This window comes from Lagopus leucura, unplaced genomic scaffold (genome assembly GCF_019238085.1).
Source record: "Lagopus leucura isolate 7727_CA_CO unplaced genomic scaffold, USGS_WTPT01 Super-Scaffold_100015, whole genome shotgun sequence".
NCBI classification, from domain to species: domain Eukaryota; kingdom Metazoa; phylum Chordata; class Aves; order Galliformes; family Phasianidae; genus Lagopus; species Lagopus leucura.
The window spans coordinates 16,952,186-16,974,792 of record NW_024962269.1 but is presented as its reverse complement, the minus strand read 5'-3'; the positions used below and the strand labels follow the sequence as shown (position 1 = coordinate 16,974,792).

General features: G+C 44.0%; 1 protein-coding gene and 1 long non-coding RNA gene across 5 annotated transcripts; both read left to right on the top strand.

Moving 5' to 3' along the window:
* The first annotated feature begins 93 nt into the window (after positions 1-93).
* MORF4L1 (mortality factor 4 like 1) lies at positions 94-21,620 on the top strand. 4 transcript variants are annotated; one of them, XM_042875845.1, is made up of 13 exons: positions 95-216; positions 4,164-4,210; positions 6,293-6,360; positions 8,531-8,617; positions 9,315-9,395; positions 11,810-11,872; positions 16,946-16,971; positions 17,567-17,655; positions 17,947-18,048; positions 18,831-18,919; positions 19,454-19,626; positions 19,923-20,007; positions 20,955-21,620. In XM_042875845.1, the coding sequence occupies exons 1-13, from the start codon at positions 177-179 to the stop codon at positions 21,037-21,039; spliced, it is 1,035 nt and encodes a 344-aa protein (XP_042731779.1). In that variant the 5' UTR covers positions 95-176; the 3' UTR covers positions 21,040-21,620. The 4 variants fall into 4 exon arrangements, with proteins under 4 accessions (XP_042731781.1, XP_042731779.1, XP_042731780.1 ...); XM_042875847.1 differs by lacking the exon at positions 19,923-20,007 and having other exon boundaries at positions 94-216; positions 20,955-21,041; XM_042875846.1 differs by lacking the exon at positions 11,810-11,872.
* LOC122182500 lies at positions 11,879-15,113 on the top strand. Its single transcript, XR_006179837.1, has 2 exons — positions 11,879-12,307; positions 15,017-15,113. It is a non-coding gene; the product is annotated as an uncharacterized LOC122182500 (long non-coding RNA).
* Positions 21,621-22,607: the final 987 nt, after the last annotated feature.

The following is a 22,607-nucleotide window of genomic DNA, read 5'->3' as shown; positions in this document are numbered from 1 at the left end:
GCGCTCTCCCGACGCGGCCGCCCCGCCCCGCACTACCGATCCCAGCATGCCGCGGGGGCGGCGCAGTGCGATGCACATGCGCGGTACGGCGGGGGTTGGGGCCGGCCGTGCAGAATGCGGCGGAGGTGGTGAGGCCCCCGCGGGGAGGGGGCGGGAGGAGGGCGAGGCACTTATAAATGGCGCCCAAGCAGGACCCCAAGCCCAAATTCCAGGAGGGTGAGTGCGGGCGGGGGTTGGCGGGCCGGGTGCGGCGGTGGGGGTCGCGGGTGAGCGCCGAGGGAGCGGCGGCCGTGTGGGAGCGGAGTGGGCGGCGGGCGGGAGGCCGTGACGGGCACGGGGGCCTGCGAGCCGCACGGCTGCGCCGAGCCCGAGGGCTGAGAGCGGCTCTGCGGCGGTGGGCGGGCCGAGGAGAAACAAAGGAAACGGTTTTGAGGGAGTACTGCTGAAATAGGACAGCTGCCGTGCTCACGGGCGGGGGCCCGATGTCCCCTTGAAGTCTGATGTTCCCTTGGGGCCCTGCGGCGGCACGGCGCCGTTTGGGTGTCAGCTTTTGCCTCTCCGCCGTAGCAGAGGCAGCGTGTGGGGAGAAATGGATTCCTCTCTTCCTATTCCTCGGCTTTCCTGCCCGTAAGACCTGAGCGTTCCCTTCTCCCCCGATATTCTATGTATGCTCGTTTTCCGGCAGGTGTTAAAGCCGTTGACATCTCCTAAGTCTGTTAGGGTTTGTATCTGCTCGGCTCGATGCTCCGCTGCCCGTGCTGTGGAGCTGGGCTGGGGTTCCTCGCACAGAAGGAGGCTCGGGGCTCTGCACTGATACAGCTGGTGGAATCCATACCTGCATGAGAGCAGCGGAGACGTTAGGGTAAATGGTAGGGTTCTGCTGCTTAGGAGGCTTCTTTTGTGCATGTCGTGGTTTTAAAATGATTGATGCTAATACTGGCAAATGAAGGTTTGTTCCCCTTTTTTCTGCCTGGTCCTCACTGTGGCTTCTGTCTTGAGCAGCTGGCTTTGCAGAGGAGCGCCTGGCAGCAACGACTGGATGGCAGCTGATGTCAGAGCGTGTTCTGCTGTTCTGAGTGTCCATAGCAGTGTTACCAACCTGCAGAGTTAATCAGGATTTAATGTGTGTTTCACGTTGTAGTGAGTTAATGCAAAATGTAGTGAACTGGAAGTTGAGTAGAATTCCGAGCTGACATATTCATAGCTGTAGGAGTCCAAGCAGCATAAATTCAGTACAGAAGTTAAAATATGAGCTTTCTTACCTAAATATAAATGCTTGTGAGCTCAGCACTAGCATTTAATTGGAGAAGCGTCCCATGAATGAAGCTTCCTGAAGTGCTGAAACTGAAGCATTTTATTATGGCAATCACAGCGTGGCAAATAAAATTATGTGTAACTTGAAATCCTGTTGTTGAATAGTGTTGGGTGGGGTTGAAAACTGTTTTGTAACAGTTACAGGCACTTCCTGTAAAGGAATGGGTGAGAAGGAGACAGGATTTCTGTGAATACGGTTGAAAGCCTGGAGCACCCAGTTGTCCTACTGGCAATATGGGGTATCCCTTAAAGTGGAGGAACTGTCATTTTTTTCATGTAGGCTTCAGAAATGAGATCAGATCTGGTCAAGTGCGAATTAATGGTTCTTTGGTGTTCTTGCGTCTTCTCACAGACAAGAGAAAATGGAGAATATTGAATCTTTCTCAGCTGTCAAGTTCAATCTTTGACTTGCTTAGAGCAGGTTTGTTCCCTGATGATGGTGATATCTCTGCTGCCACATCTGTTCTCAAGATGACTTGTTAGCCTTCCACTTCGACATCAAAGGCAAGACATGTGTCACGTCCTTCACACACAACTTGAGAACTTATTGTTTCTATAAATACTCTGCGTGCAAAACAATTGTAGGAGGGGGCAGCTGAACTGAGACTTCCCCGAGCTGTTCCTCACAGTCTTTGATGCCAGAAGACTTGCTGGTCCAGAGCCTGCTTTGTGTTTGAGCAGGGTGTGCTGGCCTGGTGCCGGCATGGGAGCTGTTAGTACCCAGCACAAATGCTCTGTGTACCTTGGCTTCCTCAAGTGTTGGCAGAGCAGGTCCAGGTGTTTTCTATCAGCTATGTTAGCTAAAGAACTCTTTTCTTACAAGTCCTGCTTGTGGGATAATGAGTAGGTGTGGGTGTTACTGTGGCAGTGCAGGAGAGAAACGGTCTGCTGATCCTGTTAGGGCCATTCTGTTTTCGTGGCAACCTTTCTGCACAACTAAGGTTTGTGTTCCTTAATCTCAGTGTTTTGCCTGGAAAGGCTTTATAGGACAGTTACAATGGAGATGTGTTTTCCAGTTGTGCCCAAGTGAGCAACGTAAAGTGTGAGGTTAATGGAACTTTTCAGTCTTAGCCCTGATTATGAAGATTCTTGTTTAGTGTTCTTTGTTTTTGCATAAAAGTACTTCAAGTACCAAAAGAATCACTTGTTGGCAAATCTCTAGCTCTTTTTCCAATGTACAGGAGCATTTTACAAGTTGAAATACATTTCTGACATAGTTGTGTGTTCTTGGACTTTACTGTGAATACTTCAGTTCTGTGAGGAGCGTGTGGCTCATAGCCTAGGCAGTACATCTTTTGATGGCAGTGCTCTCCCTAGTCAGCATACAAGTTAAATAGTAAACTCACAGATGTGTACTTGCCCATCTGAGCCTCCTGCTGCTGGGTGATGTTTGGTAGCAGTTGTGCTCTTTGGAGAAACTGTTGTGCGTCTGCTTGTATCCCGCTCTTGCTGTTAAAATGGTGCCCAAATCCTCCTCCTCTGATTGAAACAAAATCAGGCAACCTCTGACCTTCTCAGAGCGGCGCTTCAGAATGCGTGTGAGAGCTGCTCAGTGCCCTCACCAAAAGAAATTGAGGTGTGGGGATATTTGTTTGTTTTCAGCAGTTTGCAGAGCGATTCTTTACAGCCAGTCTGGTTACAAGTTGTGTAAACGTAGAGTTGTGTCTGGGGTGGGGAAAGGCAAATACGGCCAAGATTGTCCAGCTTTCAAGAGGGGTCACGCTTAAAGGCTCTGCGTGCTGTTGCTGGACTTATCCCTTGAGTATGTAGAAACAAGTTTTGAAGAGTAGAGTGAATTTTGCAATAGAGGGTACTTTTAAACCCACAGCCTGCAAATTGGTTGGTTTTGAGCTGCTCACAAGGAGCTCCAGAGCTGCGGGGCTGAGGAGGCATCGTGCTGCTGGTCCTCCCAGCCCACACAGCACAGGTGCTGAGGCACTGCTCTGCCCTGTGTGTCCTGGCTGTGTGCTGCACACTGGACTGTTCTGCAGCTTCTCTTTCAGAACGTGTGATGCATCACAGCTCTCAAGAAGGAAACATCTTCTGTTGAGTACACTCAAATTCCTGCAGAATAGAACTGCGCAATAGGACTTACCATTTGCAGGTGGGAGGGAGGCTGAAGGATGAGCTCTTCCTGCTTAGAACCATGAAGTGAGCATTTTTTCTAGCTGTCGCACAACCCTGCCACTGTTCTGTCCCACAAATGGTTGGAGAAATGTTGGAATTCTTACTTCATTGAACTGGAAATGCCAGGTGTTGCACTTCCTACCAGGAGGGAAGTGCTGGTAGCACTTTTGTTTGTGTCGGCAGCTTGAGATAGAGGGGTGGCATCTGATAGCAAGAGCAGATTCCCTGCTCTGAGTCAAATTGCAATGTCATGAAGACTTAGGAATCCCTTACAGCAAAATGGTTTTACCTGCTAAAGTGCACGTTTGCACCAAGCCAGTATGTTTTCATATCTGTGTCTGAAGTTATGGCTCTGAAGGAGGTCTGGGTGCCAGTAACTTGAGCTGGCAGAGGCTAGAAGTATGGGCAGGGTTATAGGTTTGAGTGTCAACTGTTTGCTGGGAGGAAAAAAAACCAACAAAACAGAACTGTGGGTGGCTTGGATGCAGCTGGTGTGCAGCTTTCCTTGTGCAAGTGCTTTCTGGGGAAGTCCATGGGGAATCTTTCCTTCAGTAATCTGCTTCGATCCTCTGATATGACAAAAAGTTTTCAATCACCAGCGTGGTTCTCAAAATCTCTTAGAGTTTCTTGCTAGGTTGATGTTGGATTTGTTCTGTGATAACATGCTTTTGAGAAATGGCCCTGGTTTTATTCTAAGGTGGCTTTCTGTGACTGTCTTTCAGGTGAACGAGTGCTTTGTTTTCATGGACCTCTCCTTTATGAAGCAAAGGTATGTGGCTGCTCATTACTGCACGTGGTTCTGACTTGCCCAGGAAAATAAAGAATTGCAGGAGTTTACTTGCTGTGCCTTACCTCCCTAGGAGTAATGACTGAAGCAAGATGAAGGAAAACATGTTATTATATACACTTCAGTTTTAAGCCCTGTGGTTCTTTATTATGGAGAAGCTTAAAAAAAAGCAAAAAACAAAAAACCAACAAAAACAACTCAGGACCCACAGCAGTACTGTGCAGCTGTTCTGATGAGTTACTAAGGTTATATCTTTTGTGTTGAACATCTCTAATGCATGTGTTCCCACAGCACTGCACAGCAAACTTGGAACGAGTGCATAAACCAGCATCAGAGCAGTATGGGAAGCTAGAATTTGTCAATCCATATGCAGTAACTATACAGTGCAGAATTAAATGAGGTCTACTTAAGATGCTTTTGGCTGAAAGCTGCTATCTTTTAACAGCTGCAAGCTGCCTGGAAGTACTGTTATGCTTATCCATTAATTCTCTTCCTTCTCTTAGGAAGGGAAGTATTTTGGTGTGGGATGGTATTTATTTGAATATTCATGCTCACTTTGATTCCTCATAACCAATAGAGGCTTTTTAAGCCTACGGTCTGACTGTGACTTTAAATCCAGGTCTGCAGTGAACTAGCAAGTTCAAATGAATAAGCAGTGCAGTAGCGTGTCAGCAGGGTCAGCATATCCTTACTCCTTGTTGTGAGTCCAGGTGAGACTGAGTTTGTTCCAAATATGGTGGTGTGGAGATCAGTAGTGGAATATGTTGTTCCACTTTGTTGGCAATTAAGCATTGATGATTTTTTTTTTAAATTGGGAAGACATGGGATGGAGTCCTGACAGTGATGCTGAGGAAAATGCTGTACAGCAAGAGGCTGGATTCTCAGGAGTGCTTATAGGTGACCCAGCATAGTGCAGAAATACCCATTCTGAGTTGTGTAAGTCAATTTCCCACTTCAATAGAGAAAGCCTTAAAATGGAACCAAAAGATGGAGCTGAAGAGCATGTTCATGTCTCTGCAGTAGACTGAGGTGAGGATGTTGTGGGGTGGAATGGTGACATGTACCCCAGCATCTCCAGAACATACCTTTCTGGAGAAGTGCCTTATCCAGCCCTAAGCTGGGGACTTGATTTGGCACGGCTGGGAAGTTTGGTGATGTAGCTGGACACAAAGATGAACTGTGAGAGGTTATGCAGTCTGTCTTCTGGGCTGTGCTCTTGCAGGAGGAGGTATGTCTCTGGCTGTGCTTTCCTTCTATTGGAAAGTTGTCTTGCATGTCAGACTGCAGATGCAGGAGAAAACTGTTAATGAGCAGTGTGTGTAGCTGCAGCTCATTGAAGCCTTCCTCTGGATGCGCTGATGTTACATCTGACAGGCTCTTGGGAGGGCCCTTCTTAAAATTAAGGCACACGGGTTCCTGTGAGGGATGCTTCTGAGTGGTGGTGTGGATTAATTGGGGCAACCTTGTCCTGTACATTCCCTTGTCTTATTGGTCTCACCTCAGTCTTGGTGTATGAGGTTACTGTCTTCAGAGGCCAGTCTTTGGATGGAGATAACCTTTTACTTACCCCATATTTAAATTCTCAATCTAGAAAAGTCCTATCCTACAGTCCTTTCTACTGAGTACAGTGTGCTCTCTGTGACTGCAGAGATCCGTGTTATTTACTTTACTTTTGAAGACTCCTCTACTTCAGCCAGCTTACCTGCCTGTGAGGTAGGGGCCTGCATGTGAGCAAGCTCTCTGAATGGCTTACAGCTAACCCTGGACTAGTTAAGTGGCTGTGTGGTTAATCTGGTGCTCCTCAGGGGTTTTGGATCCTTCTCATGGCTGAAGGTGGCCCTTTGGATAGCTCAGCACAGTTGCTTTGCTTAGACCTTCCAGATCTGTAAATAGGCAGCAACTTGTGTTAGACAACTTAGTTTCTGCTGTGGAGTTGCTGCCAGGTATTTCAGTTGCATGCATGGAAATCTCTGCATGTTTAGAGTCTGAAAGCTTATGAAGCAAAACTTGTTTGGTCATCTTTGTTCTCATTGGTGCTAACAGAACTCTTCTCCTCTGTTCCAGTGTGTAAAGGTTGCCATAAAGGACAAGCAAGTGAAATACTTTATTCATTACAGTGGTTGGAATAAAAAGTAAGTATTTGCATGAAGTGGAGTCAGTCCTCTTTTTTTTTTTTTTATCAGTTGGAATATTAGCTTGATGAACAAGTTCTGCCATCTGTGTTACTGGAGAATTTTCTAAAATTAACCCAAATATTTCTTATACATAGGCCCATGATTTGTAGTAACAAAAGATTGCCTAACTCACAGTTTCCTTCCTGCAGGGCTTTGGTTGTGTAGGCAAAGTAGCTTACGGTGTCTGTAGACTCATAGGAAGGCTTGTTTGTTCAGCTTTGAAAACAGTTACTATAGTTCCCTCCTGGCAGAGATGTCAATATGGAAACTTCTGTTTTGGTAGGAGAGAGCTGCAGTGGAGCCAAGTATTCTTCTCAGAAAGCCAGTGTATTTCACTCTTAAATGTTGCTGGCAGCAAAGATCTGGTAAACAGTGTCTTTGTGAAGGCTGCCTTCAGAGTAGGGAGGGCTGTCTATGTCAGTCCATCACAGGAGCAGACTTAGCCTGTCTTTCAGTTCTGGCCTGTCATGCAGAGGTAGCATTAGAGAAACCTTTCCCTTCTGCAAAACTAATAGGATTCTAGGTGAGAGACTTCTGAAGATGGCTTCACGATGTAATGGTCAGCCCTCTAAAGAGGATTTCACAAGGTTACTGCATTCAGTAGTTGCTTTTTGCCCATCAAGTTCTATGGCAGGGTTTTCAATCTAAGAATTACTGTTTTTTTCCTTAGTGATTATAAGCTTCAGCTCTTCAGGCTCCAGAAATCTTTCACATTTTGCTTCATTTCAGTGCTACGGATTCTCGAGCAAATACTGTCACTAATATCTTGACCTCACTGACTTCACTAAAAGCTGAACTTCACATCCTAATGCCTACAGTTCTCTGTAAATGCATCTATCCCCTTCCCTGCCAGCGGGCAGATAACTGTCACTGCTTACTATAAAGCATTTACAGGGAGCGTAACTGATTCTTAAGCTGGCTGCTGTGTGTCAGTGAGGCAGCATGGATGTGGTACTTCATTTCCTTGTTTATCTCTGGTGGTGAAGGGTGCTGTAAATGATGTCGTAACTCCTGCTTTTCTTTTCATGCTTGTGTTGCTTGAAGGTTTTCTTACCTTCAGGCTTCCAGTTAACTACATTAAAAGTGGCATTGCTGCAAGATTTAGACAGATGGAACAGTGATTGTTTAGTTCTGGTTGACATAATTTTAGTCCTTTGTTATTAATTGCTCAGTTCAACTTTTGATGCAAATATTGACAGGATGTGAGAGCTTCCTCATGTGTTGGAATGCGTGCTGCAGTTAAGTTTCTTTGAAAGTGTCACAGCTGTACAGCCAGGAGTAAGAGAAGTGGCTTTCCTATCTGACCAAAATGTGACACTGAAGTACATACAGCTGCCAGTCTGTTTCTCTAACACTTGGTGGCTAAGCTTGGCTTGTCTCAATCCTGAAAGCCTTGTACTCCTGTAATAGTATTGCTTTGATCGTACTGATGTTGCTAGAGTAGCAGCTACTGCCATCAAATGGAAATGATGTGGAAATCTATGTAGTGAGCTTTCACTTATGCATTTCAGAATAACGTGGCCACTTTTAATGTGCTTTTATTTGAAATAATTTGTCAGATTGCTCAGATTATCCACTCTGTCAAAGTGGAATTACTGCTCATAATGGCAATTTCCCCAACACCTGTTCTCTTAAATCGTTCACTTCAGATTCTTCAAATATTCATGCCATCTTGGTTTCCTTCACAGACAGAAATCAGAGCACTTCTTCTTACAGTAAGATCTTATTGCTGAATTTGTTAACCTATAAAATGTTGGAATAGATAAAGGAAACTCACAGAATAATACAGTTATGGCTACAGATGTCCCATAACTTAGTAAGTGTAGCTTTTCTTTTTCCTGAAATGACTCTTTTAAATTAAAAACAATTCCCACCCTCCCAAATTGCCCATCCTATGAGTTTGGGGAACTCTTCTGAATTTACTGAGGGTTACACTTCCCTAGAAAAGCTGTTACCACTTCAGACAGTGGGGAATGTGTTTGGCAATTCACACTCCGTTGTGTCAGTCCATGGCTTGTCACAAAAGCAGATTTCAGTCTCAGATTCTGTGAAGCTTTTAATTGATTCTGTTGTGTAGAATGTGATTACATAGTGGTTTTGAATGATTAATTATTGTTCTTTTTTCCAGCTGGGATGAATGGGTTCCAGAAAGCAGAGTGCTCAAATACGTGGATACCAATTTGCAGAAACAAAAAGAACTTCAAAAAGCCAATCAGTAAGTGTTTTTCCTTAGAAGTTGTTCTCAGCAGAATCATTTGTTCCATAGAACTTCAATCTAACTGCTGCATATCAGAGGAGGTTGGTAAGTTCAAAACAAACAACTCCCAGCAGACGCCGTCAAGAAGTATGAGTTTCTCTTTTTATTCTGGAGGTGCTTTGGCTTAGAGGGATTCTGATCTTTGTACTCCAGAAGCTTATAGAGTGAACTGAACTGCTCCTTAGTTTTCAGAGTAGGGCGATGAGAGCCAGGCACACTGACTAACTGGAAGCATATTCTGTCACATGGAAATAAGGAGACTAAAAATGACCCTCCTGCAGTATCCTTAAAACGTGTCTTTAAGCAGTGAGGATAGTCTTCCTAGGAAACGCTAAACAGCTCCAGACTTGGTCCGAAGCACCCTTTTTTTCAGTATGTATGTTATTTTTTTAGCAGAGGTTAGCTGTTGTTTCCACGTCACTGGGTAACAAGGATTGAGGAGGTGTAAATGGGAGTTCATGCCTTGAAAGGTTTGTTATATGAATGAGCTTAAGAACGTCTTGCTGTTTAGTTGAACTTGTTCCTTCTTTGTCAAATACTGACTCTGATTTACTTGCTAGCAGTTCTCTAAATGATTTGTGTAACTGTTTACCTTTTGAGGGAAAACAAGCTGCTTTTTCAGGTAGTCTTATTGCCAAATTTATTCTTTTCAAAGGGAACAATATGCAGAGGGGAAGATGAGAGGTGCTGCTCCAGGCAAGAAGACATCTGGTCTGCAGCAGAAAAATGTTGAAGTGTAAGAAACTTTTCATTTAAAAACCAAAACCAAACTGTTGCTTAGAATTCTACTGCTGATCTTCCAATGGTATTTCCCTATGATTTAGCCTCTGTTCCACTACTCCCCACACAAGCTATACAGGTGTTTACTTTTGTGGTATCTGAAAGGCCTTTGGTGAAGTACTGTACTAAAACCATCTTCTAAGATGGAATGGTGCTTAATATTGAGTCAAGGTACTGAATAGGTTGGATGTTAACAATTTATAGCTCCTCTTTTGAATACTATTCCCCTCAAGTTAGTGAACTGACACTCAAATGTGGGAAGCTCCCTTAAGACTTGTTTATCTCAGTCAAATTGAGCAGAATTGTTTAGTTCTTCTAAGGAGCCCAAGCTCTGATACAGAAAAATCCTTAAAATGCCTTGCCCTGTTACTGTGCAGTTATAAAATTGCATTTAGGAAGCCTTTATTTTGTTGTTTTTTGCCAAATCTAAACACACATGCTGTTAAAATGTTTTTCCACCTTAAGAGACCAGAAGCAAGCTCAGATGTTTGTCAGGAGAAAAAATGCAAAATGCAACTTTCAGTTTTCTTTCATTTCATCCTTTTTGTTTTTTCAGAATAGGCTTGCATGGCCGTACACTTAGGTTCTTACGGTCAGTACAGCTCTGCTTTGCTCATGTGCCATGAAACTCTTCTGCTGGAGTAGTACTTCACTTACTTAATTGTGAAGGTGCTCATTACCAGCGTCATGTTTTGAACTCCTAACTTCATTTCTGATTCTGATCTTTGAGGAAGCTGCTGAGATGACATTGTTTCCTAAGAGAATTTGGCTCACACTTCATGCCTCCTTTAGGGGCAGCTTTGTGTTACGAAGTGTTTCATTGGTTTGAGAAGTGCAGTGGATGAAGGCTTTGTTGCTGTAGGTGCTGAGCGTAGATTTAGCTTTGGAGTTGGCCAAGGCTGTAAATTGTCTCTTGGTTTTTGGAATGGAGTTTCAGATGGATCTGGTCATAATGCTGCATATACTCCCTTGTCTACTGCTGCAGGTTGTGAGGTACCTTAGCTGCACTGGTTTTGTGTGCTTTCTCAGCTTGGGATGGGCCTCTACAGAGTTCCTAATAAATGTCATTATAAACTAATGAAAGCATCTAAATTGTGATAGTTACTAATGGGGCTACGTGAGAGGTGGTTGCACTTGAGTCTATTTGCTTTTTAGTCACTGGAAGTAGAATTAATTCTTTAAGCTAGGAAGCGATGGCTCGATCGTAAATGTTTCCATGACTGCCGAACGCCTTGCAGAGATCTCAGTAGTGCTTCAGGACTGCATTCCCTGTGCTATCAGCTTTGGTCATGTTAGAGGTGCAGGCTGATTGCAGTGGGTTGCTTGATTTTTCCAGCTGAGAAAATGCTGAGTGCTCACCTGCACTTGAAAAGCAGTAGAATTCAAAGTTGTCTCAATTCTCTCAAGCACATACAATAATGCTAAATCTGAGGTAGACTGGCACAGCAAAAAGGACTTCATCTTAAACTTCTGTTCAATTCCAAAGCTCAAAAGCATGTTACCACATCTGTCTCTTCTCTCCAGTTGAAACCAGTTGGGTGAAGGGAATGGCTTTGCATTTTTCTATTGTCACTATAGTAAGCATGAGGGATTGTTTCTCATGTAGAAAAACATGCCAAACTTTTCGTGGTGATTGGAAAAATTGATTTCTAAATGGTGGATTATTAATGTAGTGAAGGGGAAGAGAGAAAACTGGTCACTGAAACAGCAGTCTTCCGATGTGAAAGATAACAGGGTCTCATGCTTGTTGCACTGATCTTGCTCCTAGTCTCTAGCTATTACCAGCATCCTTCTAAATTAGACCTGGTTCTTCCAATAAAGTCTCCCCATTTTTCTTCCTTATCTGGAGGCTGAGGGAGAGGCAATGCTTTGACCTAACCTAGCAGTGATGCAAAGTTGTAATGCTGCTGTGTTGTTGAAAGAGCCACTGCTGCTTGTGTTCTGCTTACAACTAAAGGCAAGATGGCTTCTGAAAACCAAAACATCTGGAAGTAGTTTGAAAACATCGGGGTTATTCTGATGTAATTCTGAGGTCTTTGCAGGTACATGAAGTATTGTTGGCGGGGAGGGGGAGAAACCAATGAGCAAATATTCTAAAGAGGGTAACCCTGACAAGCGATTTGGCCTCAAAAGTTACCTTTGTAGCATTCTTGGAGGATTGAACAGAGGGAGAGAACTTGCTAATTTGTTCCTCAGCCAAACTGTAGTGAGAAGGAGATAACAGTCCAAGAACAACTTATCCTCCAGGAATGCTCAGTAAATCTGTAACGTACTGCTAGAAAGGTAAATTTTTGAATCTTAAATAGATTCTTTGAAGGCTGAGCGCTGGGTCTGACATTCTTTCCTTAACTCAACCCCCATTGTGCCTAGATTTTTCAGACGAGATGGAGCGCATACTGTTTGCTGTTTGGAGACCCCTACCATATCGACGCGGTGAGTTAAGGATGGATTGTCAAACCAGGATTTTCATCCTGAAATCCAGACCTCCTTGCTTTCATAGATTTCTTTAAGAGACTCTTAAAGTCTTCAGTTGTAATAATGTAAGCTTTGGTAGCAATTGAGTTAACGATTCTAAGTACTGCAGTATGTTGTTCTTTGTTTCTTAAAGCCAGTGTGAACTGATGGTTTTTAGTTTCTCTGAAATGCACACGTCTTCAGGTGGGGAAGGGCATGCTGTGGGTAGTCAAATGCCTTCAGTCTGCTAGTTAATATTTGGAAGGTAACTGATGTCAGTTTTAAAACTGCCTAGTTCTAGAAGTTTACGGTTGCTCTGCATGCTTACTGTATCCTGGAGCTGTGGAAATCACTCCAAACGGTGCTGTTCTGTAAGACCAGAGAGCTGGGCTGTGGTGACCAACTGTTACAAATGTGAGGACTGATCCTGCCTTTTTAATCTGCTCTGTTTTTGTCACTGGCTTGAATCTGTTCAGAGTAACTGTTCCTGTAAACTGCAGCAATGAGTTGAAAACAGCTTTTAAGGCTATTAATAAGCAATGTTTAATCACGTAGAAATATGCATGAAATGCTATTTGTACACAGCTGTTTTGAAATTAATTGATGGGTTTGTATTAATTAGAAAAACTATCATAAGCATTTGGGTAGTTACGGTGAGTTTTGAAAGGTGAAGTACAACACTGCAGATGCTGGCTTCTTCAACCTGTGTTATGTGTGGTGCTGCTGAACAACAGCTCCTAAGAACATGAGCTGGTTTTGGTGAGCGTGGTGTGATAGAAAACTGTTAGCCTGTGCTTAGAAAATAAGAAGGGCAACCTGAAATATTGGAGTGACAACATGGCCCTGGCTTACAAAAAGCTTCTGGGCTTTTTTTTACTGAGGCATTTACAAGCAGTCTCATCAGAGATGCTTCCAAAACAGTATCTCAACTGAAATATGGGAGTTATTGTCATTCCTTCTGACAGAAGTCCTGTTCTTAAGCTGAATACGTCACTTAAAAATGTGTGCTCTGGCTGCATGTCTTCTGTGGCATCCTTTACTACCACTGGCACAACTAGCAGCTCTTACAAAAGCTACTCTCAGTCCTCTAGGTGCCAAGTAGCTTAATGCCACTGCCTGCGTGCCAGTTGTCTGAGCGTTAGCAGCACTGTAATGGAATGTGAGCTCCAGCTGGAGATCTTCCTAACCTGCTCAGCTGCCTGGTGGTCACTGCGAGGTGCACTTAGGGACAGGCAAGTGACTCAAGTCTGTGAGGTTTTTCTACCCAAAGATACCACTTCTGCTTCTATCAGTCTAATCAAGGAGCTTCAAAGCTCCAACATGTTGAAGAGTCCTAAATCCAACACACTTAGAACTTGTGAAGCGATTGGGCTTCTGGCATCCACACCGTTCAGTGGTAGGATGCTGCTTCTTCAAATTCAGTGCTGTGCTGAGGAGGGGAGGAAGGAGGATGGCTATTCTGTCATTTTTGATGTCTGCTGCCTGGGTTTTAAAGTAGATTTCTTTTTTTTGAGGAAAGAATAATTAATTCTTCCAGCTTCATCCTTTATCTCTAATAATACCTCTATAATATTTCGGCTTTTCTTTCTGCCTAGTGGTTCCTCTCAGCATAGAAGCCAGAGGTGCACGTAGTTCTGACTTGGGTATTTATACTTTTCCTGATAGCGTTGGATGCTTTAATTGAATTTTGATAGGAGTGCTGTTCCTCAGAGCCAATTCAGTGACCGAGCTGCTTGAGCAGTGGAAGGCTGGCAGGCTCTTTCCAACGTGCTTATTTTCCATACTTGATTATTTTCACTTAAGGTCTTATTACCAGTCACCTCCGATCAGGAGAGACTTTGAGATTTGTTTACATCTTTGTCATTGTATCCTGGGCAAACTGGAACCTCGTTCATCTCTTTGTGGTGCTCACAAATGTCTTAAAGCTCAAATCCCTGAGACCCACGTGTAGCCCACCTTTGTTCTGCTGCTTGTATCTTAACCTGCTGCTGTAGGGAGGTTCTAACGGACTTCTGTGTCCTTTTAGAACACTTGAGGATTTGGGGAAAGTGAAGCACTTGTAGCTGTTCATGAAACTTTAAACTAGGTGGTCATAGACTCCTCCCTCTTGTGGAGCATGCACACCTTGCAATGTCTTGTTTTTTTTCCTGATCTCATTAGTCTGTGTTGAATTCTTTTGTGAGCTGCTCTTGTTTTCTACTGACATCTGACTCCAGAAGATGCCTTCAGAGATCTGAGCACTAATGCCTGCTGTCCTGTGCACAGACTGCTAGCTGCTTGAGGCTGTGTCCAAGGGCCTTGACAAGTACTTGGGTATCATTGTTCTGACAGATGTTTGGAAGGGTGAGGTGTAGGCATTCACATATGCTCTTCTCTGGCAGCCTCCTTAGTTGCACTTACCATTTGATTGTACATCATCTTGTTTTGGATACTGCAATTGAAAGTTCAGCATTGTGCTGGGGACTACTTGTTTTCCTTCTGAGTCTCGCCCTTGATTTACAGTACTTAATTGCATTGAGCTGTTTTGTAAGCTGCAGTTGTATTCATTTCCTGCTGATTGTCTTGTTTCTGTGCAATTGCAGATCTTGTAATGTCAGCATCTTCACTTGATGATTGGCTTTCCAGTTCAGTGTCATTTTTTGGTTACTCATATCGGAGTACTGTGGATGTAGGGGCCTGTCCTCATTTGGCTTAATCAAAACCCTGCAGTGAGGTCTGGGTTTCCTTCCTCCCAGAATTCCCATTGCTGACCTTGCTGCTGCTGAGGTAATGTCAGCCTACAGTAGGCTACATCCTTCAGGTTTGAGCTGTGAGGTCTTTAGTACCTGGCAACTCTCTGATCAGTCTTAATTAAAACTTTCCACTGGAGCTTCCCTGGCAGTTCCGTGTTGCTTCTTAGTTTTATTGTTGGCTAATTCTGTATGGAAATGCTGCTCAGTGGTGCATGTAAACTTGCAGCCAGGCTGTACTTTGTACATGAAGTCTGTCAAATATCTCATGCTGCTGTGCCTGTGTTTTTGGGCTAGTTCATCATGTGTGAAGTGGCACAGAAGGATGTGCTTTAGGCTGTGCCAGCTGTATTTCATCTTTTTGTATCACTTCAGGACTTGAATTCCCTTGCAGGAAATTGTTGTCTGCTATCACAAGGAACATATATGGCGTTCTTCAGCTGTGTCTCAATGAGTCTGCTTAAGATATGCTGCTCCTCCTAGATTCCAGGTTCTCTCAGTAAGGCTGTCTGCACCGCCTGTACACAAATGCTGCATCTCTCTCCTGGATACTGAGTGCACTGCATGTTTAAGTTACTCAGCAGAAGCATTTGTCTTGCACAGCTGTTCTAACCTAGTGAAGAGTTACTGCAGACTGTGTGCTGCAGGTCTGCCAAGTGCTAATGCTTTGTCTCTAACCTGAGATTTTTGTTTGTTTGCTAACTGAGATTTGTCTTTTAGACTGCAAACAGATGGCTGCTTTGACTTGGTGCAGAGGTGTATACCTTGAGTGTAAAGAATCAGGAAGTAAGGAAAGAGGTGGGAGAGTACAAGCGCCTGCCCAGAGTGGATTTATGCTAGACTGTGTGATTCAGTAGCATAGCTGTGGTGTATGTCTTAATTACAGTATTTCTTAAAGTATTTTATACGGCCTGCCTACACCAGTTTGCTAAGACTCTGCTAGCCTGATGCTCTAAAACTATTTTTATCTTGACAGTAATTCTCAAAAGAACTCCATCTCTGCTTGTTCACTCCAGGTTTTGAAGAAAAGACTCTCCTCAGTGCACAAGTCCTTTGTCAGTGACTTGACTTGGCAGTTGTTACTTCTTCCTGGAGAGAGAGAGGGGATCTTTATTCTGCCCACAGTTCTTTTTAAGCCTAATGATTGTGATTTGAAGCCCGAAAAAGGTGTTACTCTTCTGATTTCAGACCTTTCTAGAGACTCTGCCTGCTTGCTGACGCAGATCACCCAGCTCAGAGGCTGGCCACAAATGTCACTTGACGTGGTGATGAGGTTTCCAAAGAAATAATGATGTACTGCTATAAAGCTTTATCTCATGACCTGGGATCTTGCACACAGAATTTTTTTTTTTACTTTGAGGCATTTAATTGGATTCCTATTAATAATAAACAGGTGGGAACATGGCTGGTAATGCTCTTAGTTCCAGCTTTCTTACTAAAGGAGTAAAATCAGTGAACATACAAAGTTCAAATAATGAAAATCTGCTATGACACTTTAATTTGTTTCTAATATCTCTTGACATATCTGAGTATTTGCATAGAGCAGGCATTGCATGCCAGGTGTTCTTTAAATGTTTGCAAGTTAGCTTCCCAGTGTGACTGCTTGGAATAGAAATGGAGGGTAAGGCTGGAGGACTGAGGGAAGGCTGAAGGATGTATGGTAAAGTTTGAGAGCAGTATTTGGAAGAAGGTAAATGTTAGGAATGTTTCTATTCAGTATAGTTCCAAATGTTACAAGTGAGAGGCAGGTATAACTGTGATCTCCCCCAAACTTCAGTGCCGTCATGGGCGCTCCATGCGACCTGATGCACACAGTGAATTCTCATGGTGCTGTTCAAACTTCCTTGTGCTGCTGCAGTGCTAAAATTGTTCTTCCAGTGCTCTACAGGAGAGTCAGCTGGCTGAGATGCCTGATTCTTCCCTGCCCTTCATTCTGTCTTTAAGAGATCTCTGAAGTACTGAAATAACACCTCTACAGGCATTTGGGAAATACAAAATGTCTGTGGACGTTCCTTGGTGATGATGGCCAGGAGTGCTTTAAGGTGCTTGATTTTTGCAAATACTCATGGCCTGTCTTCTGGATTTCTGTAGATTTGAGTTGAATTAATCCCCCAAAAAGTGAATGCTACCCTGTGTCATAGAAAAGCCTTGAAGCATCAGCACTAGTGGTAAATAATCCCTGGCAGTTCTTCTTTTGTTGTTTTCTAAATGCTTTGTAGGCCTCTGAGTTTGTGGGTCTGAACTTACTGTACTTTTTTCTGGCTTTCAGTTCATTCAGTACTTTCATCTTTATGTTTGCAATAATTTGTGTTCTTCATTGCAGGAAAACAAAAAAGAACAAGCAGAAAAGTAAGTACACCTTTATTCTGTGTGTAAGTGGATATGCTTAGGGAAGGATTCTTAGTTGGAATAAGACCTTAAACCTGCCCCTGCTGAGTTCAGTTCCTGCGCCTTACGGTGCTGCTCCTGGACCTCAGGTGTCTCTTGTGTAAAATTCCCTAGTTAATAAAATAGGGATGTGTAACTTGCTGCTTTGTCATGGGCTGTTCCAGCCTGTCAGGATTTAGACCCTTTGGAACCAGAATGTAAGGTGGTATCCCCACTAATCTGCTGAAATAATTCTCAATAGTAAAGTCCCACTTCAGTTTCCTTACCAAGATGGGACATGCTTGCACTGCTGATTGCTGGTTCCAGAAGGTTTCTCCAAAGAGCACTGGATATGTTTTGTTCTTAGTGCAGAAATCTCCATCTTCACATACATGCGATGTAGCAGTTTAAACACAGACGTGTGATGTGCAGTTAGTTTTGAAAACAAAATCACATGAAAGGATGATTTGAGAGAAATCTAAATACTACTCTTAAATCCTAAGCATTTCTTTTTTATTGGTATTTCTTATGGCCTTACCAGACTTCTTACTCAGCACGCTGTCTTTCCTCTATGCAGCTCCTGGAATTGGAGAGGGGAGCAGTAGCAGTGAGACTCCTCAGCCTCCTAGGAAGAAGAGGGCACGAGTAGATCCAACGGTTGAAAGTGTATGTGCTTATGATTCTCCTGCAGGATTCTTGATGGGGAGCAGAAGAGCTGCTTGGCTCAGAAATACAGACAGCAGCACTTGGTCCTGCAGTGTGAATTGTTACGACTTCGTGAAATGCGAGGCCTGCTGGGTGGCCTGAAAACCTGAGCTATTGCCCTGTTCCCCCGAAAGCCAACTCAGCAATTCCTTACTCCTGTAGTGTATTTGCTTTGTGGAAAGGATGGGATGAGTGGCTTATCTTGGTTGATTATCTGAAAGTAAGTAGCGTGAATCCATTTCTTTGTTCTAGGAAGAAACATTTATGAACAGAGTTGAAGTAAAGGTGAAAATCCCGGAAGAGTTGAAACCATGGTTGGTAGATGACTGGGACTTGATCACCAGGCAAAAACAGGTGACTTTGGACAGAGCAGCCTGTCAATGTGTGGGCAGGGACAGCAATCAGCAATTTTGTATCTCGCTTGAGTGCAGTGCAGCAAAGTCCTCAGAGTTCAACAGAAGCCTTTCTGGACAGTTCTGATTGCAGTTGGATTTTACCTGTGCAGCAGAGCTGCGTGTAAATTTGTGGAGTGTAATCAGTCTAATTGGACATAAGCTAAAAGTCAACTAATTTTAAGTTCTGTGGTGTTCCTCTAATCATGTTTGGCCTGTTGGAATGCTTTGAGGAGTTTGCTTAGGTGACAGAATTAGTCTGTATGAGCATTGCAGGTGATGTCTTACCTCAGTTCCATCCTGTCTTATTTACACATCATTGTGAAAGCATTTGAGGCATCTACAGCTCTGACAGAAAGCAGTCTTAGAATAGTGATTGTTAACTGTGCTGCCAAGCTGGATCTGCCTAAAGCCTCTTGATACAGTAATTTTACCTAAAATAAACTGTCTTCCATTGTAAGAAATATTATCTTTTTTCAGGAACTTGTTAGTGAGTGAAACTACTTTGTATTCTTCTTGCCAGTTTTACTAAGTGTTGTTGAAAACTGTTGGCCCCAGCAGGTGCCCAGCAGTCTTGTTTGCTTCCAGTACCAGTATTGGGGGCTGACCTGTGGATGCACTTTACACCTTAACCCGTTAACTTTGTTCTAGAGATTTCCTTATGTCACTGTAAGATAAGCACGCAGATAGAAAAGTCTGCGTAAGTTTGACAGTTTGTATTTTCTGTTTTGTTTTTTTCCACAGCTTTTCTATCTTCCTGCCAAGAAGAACGTTGACTCTATTTTAGAGGATTATGCAAACTACAAGAAATCTAGAGGGAATACTGATAACAAGTAGGTAGCAGTCATTTCAGCTCTTGAATATGTCTCCCTGTTGTTGGATTGCAAGTTTCTTCATGAACAAGAGAAGTTGTTAAACACATCCCAGTGCCAGGGGGGTCCAGGTCTCCAAGGACACGATTCAAGAACGCTGTCCTACTTCCTGAACGTTTTCTCTCTCCCTGGCACTCTGCCCTGCCTGACGCTTTCTCCTAAATGAAGTGTAGAAGCCACATCAGGAGTTCTGTTCTCTATCTGTTCTCACCCACTCACCGGTGAACAAAGTTCATGTTGCTTTGAATGAGTGCTGAGTCAAGCGAACTTGAGTAGGTGAAAAAAAGAGAGGTGCTTTTTGGCTTACGTAAATTCTTTCTGTGTTAAAAGCAGTCAGTAAAGGAGGGCCTGAGCTGCACAGCTGCAGGGAGTTCTGCATTTCAAGGTCTGCAGACAGATTTCCTGGAGAAATCTGAAGCTTTGTAAATCTGTCAAATCTAACTCTGCGTCCAGGCAGGTGTAAGAACAAGGCTGACTGTTTTCTCTGTTTACCAGGGAGTATGCAGTCAACGAAGTTGTGGCTGGAATTAAAGAATACTTCAATGTCATGCTGGGAACACAACTGCTGTACAAGTTTGAGAGGCCCCAGTATGCTGAAATCTTAGCAGATCATCCAGATGCTCCCATGTCTCAAGTCTACGGTGCCCCACATCTGCTGAGGCTGTTTGGTGAGTATGACATAGAGATTAAGGAGTGGTTAAGAGCATCTGAATGCTTCCTTCTCCTGTCTTGAGTCTCAGCGAGTGGGAACTGCAGAAATTGGAGAGGCAAATTCCAAAACCTGTGACTTCTTTGTGTGCCTTATGTTCAGTCATGCAAGGATTTGGAATGCACGTTGTTTCTGGTTAGCTTGTGTGTGGGAATGGATTCCTGGGCTCTTTATATATGCCAGTGTAGGTTTAGACTTGCTGTAATACTTTCAGACCTGTTCTTTATAACTGAAGTGCTACTTGTTTTGAAACAGTTCGGATTGGAGCTATGCTTGCTTACACGCCTCTTGATGAGAAGAGTCTGGCTTTGCTGTTAAACTATTTGCATGACTTCTTAAAGTAAGTATTTCTCAAATCTTTCAGCAAGAGAACAGTAAATGGACTGCTGTGGTGTGACCTGTGCTCAGTGAGCAGGTGTGTGTGCATGCACACTGTCAGCTCACAGCATCACTGCAGCTTACCAATTCTGCTGCACTTAATTTCTTGATCAGCTTCTAGCAAAGCCTCAAGCTTCCATTTTTGTTTGTTTTGGAGAGAAGAAACGTTCTTTGTTTTCATACAAGGTTTTAATGGTCGACTGTAGTCTGTGGGAGCACTGATTTGTGAATCATTGGGGGTAACAAAGCATTAAGCTGTTTGCCAGTAAATGTTAACTTACCTCTTCGAGTAAGCTATGGAGGTCAAAAGGAAATCCTCAGCACTTGCAAAACACGCCTTACCCTGCAGGAAGGCTGGACATGAGTTGGCCTGATCCCCAGGGCAAACTGCCTTGGAGTGATCCTGAAGTCTTAAGTTAGCAGTCGCTCTGTGGGTATGGAAGTAAAGACCAGTGCTGAAGTTCTGTCAGCTGCAGAGCTGGGAGGGTGAAGCCAGTGTGGTGACTGAGGCCCCTGAGTGACACGTGAGCAGTGCAGTGCTGCCTTGCTGTGGCTCCATCCGTGTGTGCTGACAGCTGTCCTGTCCCTGCTTCACAACCACTGGCAGGAGCTGCATTCCTGGTGTAGCAGCTGACTGAACCTCCAGTGCAGAGTGTTTCATCCTGTTAATCTTCACCTCCCTGTGCTTGCTTGGAGCCAAGAGCTCTTGACAACAGCTTGTTTGGAATTGATTTTTGGCATGAGCTGTCGGATCCTTAATTGCTTTGGACAGCTGACTCTTTCTAGCAGTTGTATGCGTTGGTTTGTGCTCCTGGAATCTCACAATGTGATTTCAATAAACATCTCATCGTTTGTGATACTAAATAACTCCTTGGGAAGGAGCCTTAACCTTTGTGATACCTTTCCTAGGTACTTAGCAAAGAATTCCTCCGCGCTGTTCAGTGCCAGCGACTACGAAGTGGCCCCTCCTGAGTACCATCGGAAAGCAGTATAGTGCTGTGCTGCTCTGCAGGGAAGCCTGGGATCCTCGTCGTGCTTCTCCATCTTGTTCTTCACATCTTTCTATTGCACATGTCCTCTTCTGCACAGACTGTGAACATAAAGTGAATAAAGTTGTGTGTTGAGTATGGAGCTGCCGTTTGTAAGTTCTGAAATCTTTCTTGTACTGAAATGGAAGATTTATTGGAAACTCTTTGGTGTTTCTGGCTTGCTGTTTGCATCACTGGAATGTAAAAAGAGTGCAGGTATGGTATTCATTGTATAAACTCTTCAGTGCTCACAGGTCTGATTTGCCTGACTAACCTTCATGGCACAGTGATGGCAAACCCAGGCTCGGACCCGTGAGGTTTGTGATCACCCAGTGTTGGTGCTATTGGTCTGACTCTCAAACCCATTTACTTTCTTGGTGTTGAAAGTAAAATGTTTGGTCTGTAAATGTATGCTTTTGTTAGTTGAATTGTAATTTTTTTATTTTCTAACAGTAGGAAAATGTGTTATCCTCTAGTAGTGTCTTGGGAATGTTGGTCTTTCACAGAGCTGTTTTATGAATCTTCAAATAAACTTTTTTAATTTCAAGTGTTTGATTTCTCTTTGGATTAGTCACTCGTAGTGTCCTATCACTGATTTCAGGGTGTTACCACAAACATAAAGTCTTGCAGTACTAACTGGGAGGTGCTTTGTCCCTAATTTAAGGACTCTTAGTTAAATCTAATGCATCTGATCTCGGGGTGAGGTGAGCTTTTCCTCTGGGCTCATTCCATGGTTCCTAAGAGCTAAGAATGCAGTTTCACTTTCCTGGCGGAGCTGTGAGCTGCAGTCAGAGGTGCAGCTACGTGGCAGCAGCTGTGCTTTGCAGAGGCACTCGCTGGCTGTGTCTCTTGATTGAAAACACAGGGCTTGCTATGAAGTCAGTAATGAAGTTTAAATTCACCTTTTCTTGCTTCTCTAACTTTCTTGCAGCCAGTACTTCTGGAATACTCAGGATTGCTTCTTCAGAAGGCTTTCACAGACAGCTCTATGACACCAGTTAGCTGCTGCTCTTTGCTCACTGTGACCATTACCCAAAAGAAGAGCTGAAATGCTGATCTGAGTTTGAACAGTGGGATTATCCTTCGCCAAGCCTCCCCAAGGCTGGAAGTAACCTTTGCAGAGCAATGTTTGTGCACAGGAGCTGTGAGCATGGCTCGTGCTGCCGTCGGTGCTGCGGTGCCCCTGGGAGCCCGCTTGAAGATGGGGCACAGCTCCCTTCAGTAGGCTTTGCATGCGGGCTCACGGGGATTTACACACGCTCTGATGACAGCACGGGGATTATTCAAAGCCTCGCCCTAGTCACTCCCGCTAATTAGCTTGCTAATTGTTACTAATTGTAGAAAAAAATTGCGGAGAGCATCTGCAGAGCTCCCTGCCCGAGTGCCCGTCGCCCCCAAGGGCACCCGCAGGAGCTGTGCGAGCTGCTCCGCGCCTCCCTCCTGCAGCCCTGCGGGCAGTCCGGGCTCTGCTGCCTTCCTGGGCATCGCAAAACTCTGCTTCTGGCCGAGTCAATCAGATTTCTGCAGCTGCTGT